Source organism: Eptesicus fuscus, chromosome 4 (assembly GCF_027574615.1).
Source record: "Eptesicus fuscus isolate TK198812 chromosome 4, DD_ASM_mEF_20220401, whole genome shotgun sequence".
Lineage (NCBI taxonomy): Eukaryota > Metazoa > Chordata > Mammalia > Chiroptera > Vespertilionidae > Eptesicus > Eptesicus fuscus.
In genome coordinates, this window is record NC_072476.1 from 10124848 (window position 1) to 10134215 (window position 9368).

The 9368-nt window shown below is 55.2% G+C and overlaps 1 protein-coding gene and 1 long non-coding RNA gene across 2 annotated transcripts in view; one reads left to right on the forward strand and one right to left on the reverse strand.

The window, feature by feature from the left end:
* The window catches only part of RAB11FIP3 (RAB11 family interacting protein 3), a 98455-nt gene extending 94689 nt beyond the window's left edge, over positions 1-3766 (forward strand). The window contains exons 11-16 of the mRNA XM_054714565.1: positions 3-84; positions 1216-1353; positions 1584-1739; positions 1855-1995; positions 2083-2680; positions 3186-3766. Of these exons, the coding sequence (XP_054570540.1) occupies positions 3-84; positions 1216-1353; positions 1584-1739; positions 1855-1995; positions 2083-2196 (631 nt within the window). The 3' untranslated portion in view covers positions 2197-2680; positions 3186-3766. The remainder of the gene's footprint in view (positions 1-2; positions 85-1215; positions 1354-1583; positions 1740-1854; positions 1996-2082; positions 2681-3185) is intronic.
* Positions 3767-7809: 4043 nt separating this feature from the next.
* Positions 7810-9120, reverse strand: LOC129148686 (uncharacterized). Its single transcript, XR_008555650.1, has 2 exons — positions 8637-9120; positions 7810-8128 (listed from the first exon to the last, which is right to left on the reverse strand). It is a non-coding gene; the product is annotated as an uncharacterized LOC129148686 (long non-coding RNA).
* Between the last annotated feature and the right edge of the window lie 248 nt (positions 9121-9368).

Here is a 9368-nt window from a genome sequence, read left to right on the forward strand (position 1 = left end):
AGGCTGCAGCAACTGGACGAGGAGAACAGTGAGCTGAGGTCCTGCACACCCTGTCTGAAGGCCAACATCGAACGCTTGGAGGAGGTAAGCTGCCTGCCAGGAGCATTGAGTGGGCAGAGCCAGGCTTTGCACTGTGTGGTCACTGAGATCAGTCATGCTGGCCTACATGCCTTCCCACCCCTTCTGGATCGGGATGTGCTGAGACAGGTTATCCAAAGCAGGGCAATCACAGCCAGCTAATTTATTTTTTTATTTTATTAATTTAAAATGTTTCTCACATTTTTAAAAATATATTTTTATTGCTTTCAGAGAGGAAGGGAGAGGAGAGGGTGATTGAAACATCAATGATGAGAGAGAATCATTGATAGGCTGCCTCCTACACGCCCCTACTGGGGATGGGGCCCACAACCCAGGCATGTGCCATTGACTAGAATCGAACCTGGGACCCTTCAGTCCGCAGGCCGATACTCTATCCACTGAGCCAAACCAGCTAGGGCCTGTTCCTCATATTTTTAAGGGTCTGCAGGGATATGGCCAGCCAAGGGGTGCGCCACAGGCTAGGGAACTGTGCTGCTCCAAAGAGCAGGCTGATGATGCTGGGCCTACCAGGCCTGTGTGTGAGGGAACAAGCTCAGCTCAGGCCACTATCCCTTTGCTGGAAGATGCTATAGCCTGCCTGGCTCCTCAGCTTTCCCACAGACACAGGATCCTTGGGTCCAGAGGTTCATGCTTCGATTGACCTGTGGTCTGAACCCAGGGATGTCTTGGAGGGGCTGACTTCAGCTGGACCCCTTGCGCCCTATTCTGCAGATGTTCACTGAGAGGCTTCTCCTCCCTCATCCTCCACTTCCTGCCAAGTGTCTCCTGGGAAGCTCTGAACCTGAGCAAGTCTAATACCACCTGGGCTCTGGTTGCTGTGAGCACCTCCTGCTGAGTGACCGCGGGTCAGGGCCTGCTCTTGCCTTCCCCTAGAAACAGTACTGTAGGGGGGAGGTGCCCCACACCGAGAACCCACCTTCCATATACACTGCACTCGGGGTGGGCACAGGCCCTGAGAGTGCATGCCTGTGTGTGTGCACCTGGGCTTCGACAGGAAGGCTCAGGTGCAGCCCTGTGGACGTCAGTGAACTGAGACTCAGGACACATGCAGCTGAGGAAAGCCATGTATATGGGGTGGCAGGTGAGTGTGTCCATGGCAAGTGCTTAACTTTGCAGGAGAAACGGAAGTTGCTGGATGAGATTGAAGAGTTGTCACTGCGGCTCAATGACGAGCAGGAAAACAGGAGGAAGCTGGGGGACAGGCTGAGTCATGAGAGACACCAATTCCAGAAAGACAAGGAGGCAACCCAGGAGGTGAACACAGGCCCAGAACTGTCACTTAGTGATGTCCCAGAATCCATAGGCCCATCTGGAGTGAGCTGGGGCCCACTGCTTTCAGCAGGGGTGGGTGGGGGAGGTACTGGGTGCATGGTGGTGTTGGGGAAGCGTGGCATCCTCCTCCTCCTCAGAAAGGGCATTTAGACCGATGCAGAGGTTCTGAAAGCAGGGACTGGGTTGGCTGCTCACTCTGCGCTTCCACACAGCTAATTGAGGACCTGCGGAAGCAGCTGGAGCACCTGCAGCTCTTCAAGCTGGAGGCGGAGCAGAGGAGGGGCCGGAGCAACAGCGTAGGCCTACAGGAGTACAACAGCCGTACCCGGGAGAGCGAGCTGGAGCAGGAGGTCCGCAGGCTGAAGCAGGTACTGCTGGGCAGACACCCTTATACCTGGAAGAAGCTTACTGGCAACCTGCATTGGAAGAGGGGTCTCTGGAGGGTCACAGCCCGGAATGACACTGTCATGCTGCCCACCCTAGGATAACCGTAACCTGAAGGAGCAGAACGATGAGCTCAATGGACAGATCATAAACCTGAGCATCCAGGGCGCCAAGAACCTCTTCTCCACATCCTTCTCTGAATCTCTGGCCGCAGAGATCAGCTCGGTCTCCCGCGATGAGGTAATGTATCCACTCTCCGAGGCCTAGGGCTCTACCGTAAAGTGCCCATAGTCTGTGCCCAGTGCCCACCCCTTGCTTCTCCCACAGCTCATGGAAGCAATTCAAAAGCAGGAAGAGATCAACTTTCGCCTGCAGGATTACATTGACAGGATCATCGTGGCCATCATGGAGACCAACCCGTCCATCCTGGAGGTCAAGTAGAAGCAGGCAAGCCCAGCCCAGGGTGATTCTGGACTCCACCAACACCCCAGAGATGGCCACGGCACACGTGGGCCAAGAATAGCAGGTCCCATGCCCACCGAGCCCAGAGCACACAGCTGAGCTGGGGCACATAAAGATGGGGTGGTGGAAGAGGGAGAAGGAAAGAGAAGCCCTTGGTCTGGAACCCACAGCAGATGCAGGTGGCATTGGGCCTGCTCTCAGCTCTGGCCTTCCCCGGCCCCCCTCCTCTCTGCAGAGATGTGAGGACAGTGCCTCATGCTGGGATGAGCCTCTCCATGAGCTCCCTTGCGCGTAGTAGACCCTCCCGTTATCCTGCCCTATCAGGGAAGAAAAGGAAATGAAGGAAATGGATCCCCACCCCACCTGGGGTGCAGCTATCCACGTCTGCACAGGCATCCTGATCTGGTGCCACTCAAGTTCTGGACCATCTAGAGGCCCCAGGACCCTTGCACCAGATGTGGTGGTATGTGAAAGGCAGTGAGGCCGGTGCGAGTCAGGGTCTGACCAGAAGCTATAGCCCACCCCTCTGTTCCCCCAAGCTTTTCTGAGGCTCTCTCCCTGAGCTGCTCAGGTGTCACCCAGCCAGAAGGGGCATCTAGTCAAGCTTCGGGCCCAGGGGCTTCCAGCCATGCGTCTGTTCTCACAGTTGGACCCTCTACAATAACCTTTTGGAGCTCTGATCCTCCTGTGGGAGCTGGGGCCTCTGCTCTGAAATCAGGGCTTCAGAGTCTAATGGTGTGGAATGTACTATCTGGAAGGGATGGAAGGGTGGACATTGCCAGACCCCTCTGACTCCTGAGGTATAGAGAGGTGCTGCCTCCCCAGGGGCGTGGCCTTCCTGGCCTCCTGGATTACCCCATTTCCTGTGCAGATTTTGCTGCCTTGGGTGAAGTCCCACTTTCCCGGGCCAGAGTCCAAATGTTTCCTCCAGGAGTCCGAAGTCATTAGAAGTCATCATTCTTCCCCAGGTACATCCTGCAGAAGGCCGAGCAGGGCAGGCTGTCCAAGGACACAGGTCAAGAGCAGAGAACAAGGCCTTCCCAGCGGCTTGGGGGGTCCCTTGCCCAGCTCTACACGACCACTGCCCAGCACCTGCGCTGCCAGGAGCAGCAGTGTCACCCCCACAGGGATGCTGGGCCTGCCGCCCACCTTAGCCCGAGCACTGGCCAGGAGCCTCCAAGCACTCCCAGGTGGGCCAAGACCCACCACAAACCGGCTGCTGTTGTGTGTGACTGCGTATGGGAGGTGTATGCATGTGTGTGTGCGTGTAAGCATGTGTGTTGCCCTGCATCCCTCCATCTTCTACGTGGCCCACCTTCTACACTAAGACTTAAGACGTTGCCTCGTATTGTATATTTTGGGGAAAGCCTTGGGTGTAAATCAGTGTAAACTTGGAGGAGAGATTTTTCTATCATGTAGAGTAGGTATTTTTTATAGATTGAAGGTTGATCAACTTTTTTAATACTTCCAAGAGAGAAAACTATCTGTGTATACACATGAAATATATATATATATGTATGTATGTATGATAATAAATATGGGAACTCTGCTTTCTGTGCCCAGCCTCACCCTGCTGACACAGCCTTGGGTCTGTTTCTGTCCATCACTCAGCAGTACTGTAACTAAATACAAATTGCCCAGAGATGTTTCACACAAACACCTAGGCACTGACTTGCACACTGACCCTGTTTTCATCCTCTCAAGAAAGATACTTCCAGCCCTAGCTGGTTTGGCTCAGTGGATAGAGCGTCAGCCTGCAGACTAAAGGGTCCCAGGTTCAGTTCCAGCCAAGGGCACATGACTGGGTTACAGATTCGATCCCCCTCCCCAGTGGGGGGCGTGCAGGAAGCAGCCAATCAATGATTCTCTCTCATCATTGATGTTTCTATCTCTCTATCCCTCTCCCTCCCTAAAATCAACAAAAATATTTTTTTGGGAAAAAAAGACTCTTCCAGGCAGAGTGACGGCGGCCTGGATACAGAAGGGCAAAGCTAGGACAGTGTCACCACAGATTAAAGCTGTAGCTGCACACACACAAGACAGCTCCTTTCCCTGTGGGGGTGCAGTGGGCCTGGCTCAGCACCCCCTGGTGGTGTTTGAGGTACTGGGAACCATGTGTCATCTGAATTCAGACAGCAGGACATGACCTAGTCAAGCCAGCCCCTCCTGATCCTTCTGGCCTCGCTGTAAACCTCTGAGAGGTCCCAGGATGACAGCTGCAGGCTGGGCCCCCAGCAGAGCTTGTCCAAGGGCACTCCTGGAGCAGGGCCACGTGGGGCCATGAGATCATGGTAGGACCTGGCCCGTGTGCAGCCCGCCTGCCAACATGACACCCAGGGCCAGCTGGCTGAGTGGGCAGCATTGCAAGTCTCGGGGGTTCATGAACAAGCTGTCCCATGGGACATGTAATCGGGGTCCCAGGCAAGACCATGTACAGTACTCAGATCAAAGGCACAGGAAAGGCTAAGACCCCAACAGGCTTGGGCTTGAGGGGAGGGACAAAGGGGAGGCAGGCTGGGAGGAGAGCTCAGCTGCCACCATAGTCACAGGGACACCACCAAGAAGGTTACTAAAGGTAAGTGACCGGATCTGACTTGAAAGGGAGTTAGCTAAAAGTCCCCAAACTGCATCTCCCCTCTCCCCCTTACACCGAGCTACCTGCATGTCAGGTACAAATGGAGAAACTGAGGACCTTGCCCCAACCACCCAGCCAACATAAAAGGGAGCTGAGCTCAGGTTTGCTGGCCCCAACTGCTTTCCATGTGGTTGATGACCCGAAGATGGTGATAGGTGGATACAGCCTGCCCAGCAGCAAGCAGGCCTCATCAGTGAGGGTGTAGCAGGACTCCAGGGGTCCCCAGAGTGTGGCCTGGGAGCCATCGACACGGGTGGCACTAAGAAGCTTGGGAGGGTGTGGTTCTGCCTGGAGCTAACCTTCCACCAGGATTCCAGGGAGGGCCAGGACAATGTGGAGCACACGGCCCTTATCTAGTCTGTCTGGTCTCCACCTGTGCTCCTGGTGCTTAGAAGATAAAGCTCCCCAGGCCGCCATCAGAGATGGTCCTCTCTCTTTATCAAGGCCGTTGGCTGAACTTGCACCAGGCCACCCATTGGGCCCAATCCTGGCCAATAGGACAGCCTTGTGCTGGAGCCTGCCTGGGGTGTTGGCTTCAACCCCAGGCTTCTGGGCCCACTCAGTCACTGGGGGGCGCCAAAGCACTGCCGCAGCCAGGTTCAAATGTCAGTGGGGGTCCTAGAGGGCCTGTTGCAGAGGGGTCTGCTGGCCCAGGAAGAGGCCGGTGCCTCTGCTTTGACGCTGGATGACACCTGCCTCCCACCTACCCTGTCTCTGTCTGGCGCCTGCAGGACCCATCTCTGCCTAGGAGGAGAAGCTGGAAGTGGGGAGGGGTCCCCTCCATCAGATGAGGCCAAAGCCAGGAAGGGGAGGTGGGGAGCTGCTTCCTCCTTTACCCCACTGAGGCCTGCCAGGCCCTACCGTTCATTTCCACTCTTGAACACCTGGTGGCCCACCAGTAGCTGATGCTAAAGTCCCTGCCCTGGCCCTGCAGGGAGGAGTCTCTAGCCCCATGGGAAACACTTGGGAGCACAAAGGATGAAAATTCATTGTAAATGGATACAGGGCAGTGTTTGGCTGCTGCCCAGGAAGGGCTACCTGGAGAGTTGCTTCCAGGTGGCTGAGGGCAGGGTCAGGAGGGGGTGGGGGGGCCTGGGCAAACCCCAAAGAGTGTGCTGGAGGGGGCCACAGTGGGACATGTGAAGCCAGTGCCAGTGTCAAGGCATGCACCCCCCCTAGGCCTGAGTGCATCCCTCCCGTGTGGGGATGCTCACCCCCAACCCTGAAGTACCTGGCCACAAAGCTCCCCTCTCCCCCCAAAGTGGTCAGTTCTGAAGCGCACAGAGCAAGGCTCTGACCCTTCCCTGAAAGAAGACTGATGACAGGCCCTGGTTCCTCCAGCTGTCCCATGCGCACTGCCTGGGCCCTCAGCTCAGGCCTGCTCCAGCCTGTCCCGCTCAGAGAGAATACCTGGCCCTAGCTGGTGTCACTCAGTGTCTAGAGCAGTGATGGGCAACCTTTTGAGCTTGGTGTGTCCAACTTCGCCAAAAAACTGAGCATAACTCGGGTAGTGTGTCACTTCGAGGAAAAAACATTATTTCGCAAATGTTTCATCCTCAGGAGCAGCAAATGTTTCATCCTCAGCATGCGGCCGCCTCAGCAGCCGCGTGTCATCAGAAATGGCTACGCGTGTCAGTGCTGACACGCGTGTCATAGGTTCGCCATCACTGGTCTAGAGGATCAGCCTGCGCACCGAAGGGTCTCAGGTTCAATTCATGGCACATATCTGGGTTGCAGGTTCTATCCCCAGCCCCGGTCAGGGTGCATGCGGGAGGCAATGTGTCCCCCCCACCACCACCATCACCACTTCTCACTCTCTCTAAAAATTAATGGAAAAATATCCTCAGGTGAGGATTAACCAAAGGGAAAACAAAAAACAGAGTACCTGTCTTTGCTCCCAGATGCCCCAGGACCTGCCCTCCACCTGCTGGCATTTCAGAGATGCGGAGTTGAAGGCTCAGAGAAGGACCCTTTTTAACTGTGAGGGCATCTCACAAAGCAGGCAATTGATTACGGGTCATTCCATAAAATCAACCAGCACGAGTCTCTCCCAACACAGGTGCACTTTGGCCTGCCTCTGGCCTTGGGTCCCACATGCCTGCCACACCAATGAAGGTTCCTGTGTCTCCATCCTGCTAAATCTCTGCTCCACAGGGCATTTGGGCATGTGTTCACTGCTGTGTCTCAAAGCCGAGGACAGTGAGGGTACAAGTAGATTTGCACAGGAATGGTTGAATTAGTGATCTTCCTGCTTGGCCCTTCCCACCCCTTCTCTAGGTGGGTTCACACCTCCCTCCTCTTCCTCCCCTCATAGGGCCTATCTTCTATATCTTTTTAAATATATACTTTTTATTGATTTCAGAGAGGGAGGAGAGATAGAAACATCAATGATGAGAATCACTGATGGGCTGTCTTCTGTACCCCCCTCCCCCATTGGGGATCAAGCTTGCAACCCGGACATTCGCCCTGGCTGAAAATCGAACCCTGACCTCCTGGTTCATAGGTCAACGCTCAACCACTGAGCCACACTGGCCGGGTTATCTTCTATATCTTTAGAGTTGTGAGGGTACTGGCTGGGATGGTACTGGTCAAGGTCTGGGTAGTGAAAGGTCACTTACCTTCTACTTTATAGTTGTTTAAAATTTACATCTGTGTGCCCCAGGATGTTTAAGATGGTCACAAGTTGACTCTACAGATGTGTCCCTCATCTTGCTGCTCTGGTCCTCCTGCAGCCCACTGCACATCGAACCCATTCTTTCCAGCTCCCTGCTGGGACAGTACACACCTCGACAGACTAGAAGACTCCTCCCAAGATCTTCTTCTGGTGACTGGGCTTTCTCCCCCACAGCAGGCCTTGGTTCCTTACTGGGGAGGGCTAGGATGCTCCTGCTCTCTCCTTACCCCCCTGTATGGCCTGGCTCTTCCAAAATCTGCAGTGAGCTGGCAGGAACATGGGCTATCTGATCACTGGCTCAGCACCAACTTTCTTTTATTGAGAGGTTACAGGGTTGTGGACACCAGTCTGGACACAACCACCCCCGATCTGCCCCGCAAACATTCTCAGGGAAGGGAATCAGTGGGAGTCAGCCCTTGACTCAGTCCTCTCAGCCACACATGGTCAGAAGCCTCCTCACCTTGATGCAGGAAAGGAAGCTGGGGGTGGGCTGAGTCACTAGAGCCCAGTGCTGCAGGCAGCTGGTTACCTTGGAGCCTTCAGGAAGCAGCTGTCTTGGTTGCAGCTGAAGCCCAAGTCTCTACATTGGGACACTGCGGCATCTGGAGGGTAAGACGGAAGTTTCCCTGGGGCTGGAATGTTCTCCCAGGAGCAGACCCCTGTCCGTGTAGGTCTTCCTGAGGTCAGCTTAGCCTTTATGGGGACTGGAGCAAACATTACCCAACCTCTTATTTGTCAAACTCCACTCCATCTTGAGGCAGAATTGAACCACAACCAAACACTCCCTGAATCTTAGCTGATGGGCTTTGCTTCTGTATCTCCTCCTGCATGGCCAGTGCCTTCCCATGAACCCCATGTGTCCCTGAGTGCTAGGGTCCTTGGAGCTCTGCATCTCCACTTCCCACTGCAGCCTCTCAGTTGCGTCTGGTAAACTGTTGACTCAGTTTTCCTGCATGTCCTGCTGCCTCCAGGGCATCTAGGCAACAGATGGCAGAAGGGCTCCAATTTCGTGGCAGCAGGGTGTGAGAGTGACCTCAGAGGTGCACAAAGGACACTGAGCCTCAGGAGGCTCTCTTGTGCAGGGGGCGGGTTCTGTTCAGAGGCCCCTACCGAGTAACACCAGCTTCCCACGTTTCAGGACTTCCTTCCGGCTAGGCACTGGGCTACTTGTTCTGTGGTGGTATCTCATTTCGTCCTCCCAATGGCCCAATTAGTTATTAGTTTCCCTCTCTTAACGAGGAGGAAACTGAGGCTCAGAGAATTTGTCCCCTAAGTGATTTCACAGCCACACATGGTCACACTCTTAAGTGCCAAGGCCGTGTCTTAGGACCAGGTCGGTCCCACTGAAACTGGAGCTTTTGACCGTGAAACCCTTGAGAGGAACCGAGGAACGGAGAAGTTGCAGAGACGGTTCGAGGCAGCTGACGGGTGGGGTAGGGACTGAAGAGACCCTAGAGGAAAATAAGGTCTACGAGCCCCGTGGACCCGTAGGGCCAGAGCGGAGCTGGACGCTGGTACGGAGAGCCCAACTGCAGTCGGCAGTCGCAGGCGGAAGCGCTTAGCTGAGGCGGATACTGAAGCCCTATCTCTTCCTCTCGCGCAGGGCATCCTGGGAACTGTAGTCCCAGTCCAATGCTCAGCTCATCTCCTTGCTAAACTCGGCACGCAGTGCTCCCCGATGCCCGGGGCTCAGCCATCTCCAGTGGCTGTAGTGGGTGGGGAGGCCCAGAAAGTCGGATTTCTCCTGGAGGGCGCTAGTTGTTGCCGCGGAGGCCGCCACCTCGAGGACTACAACTTCCGGATTGCCTCGCGCCCCCAGCACCGCCCCGAGCTTTCTGCCTG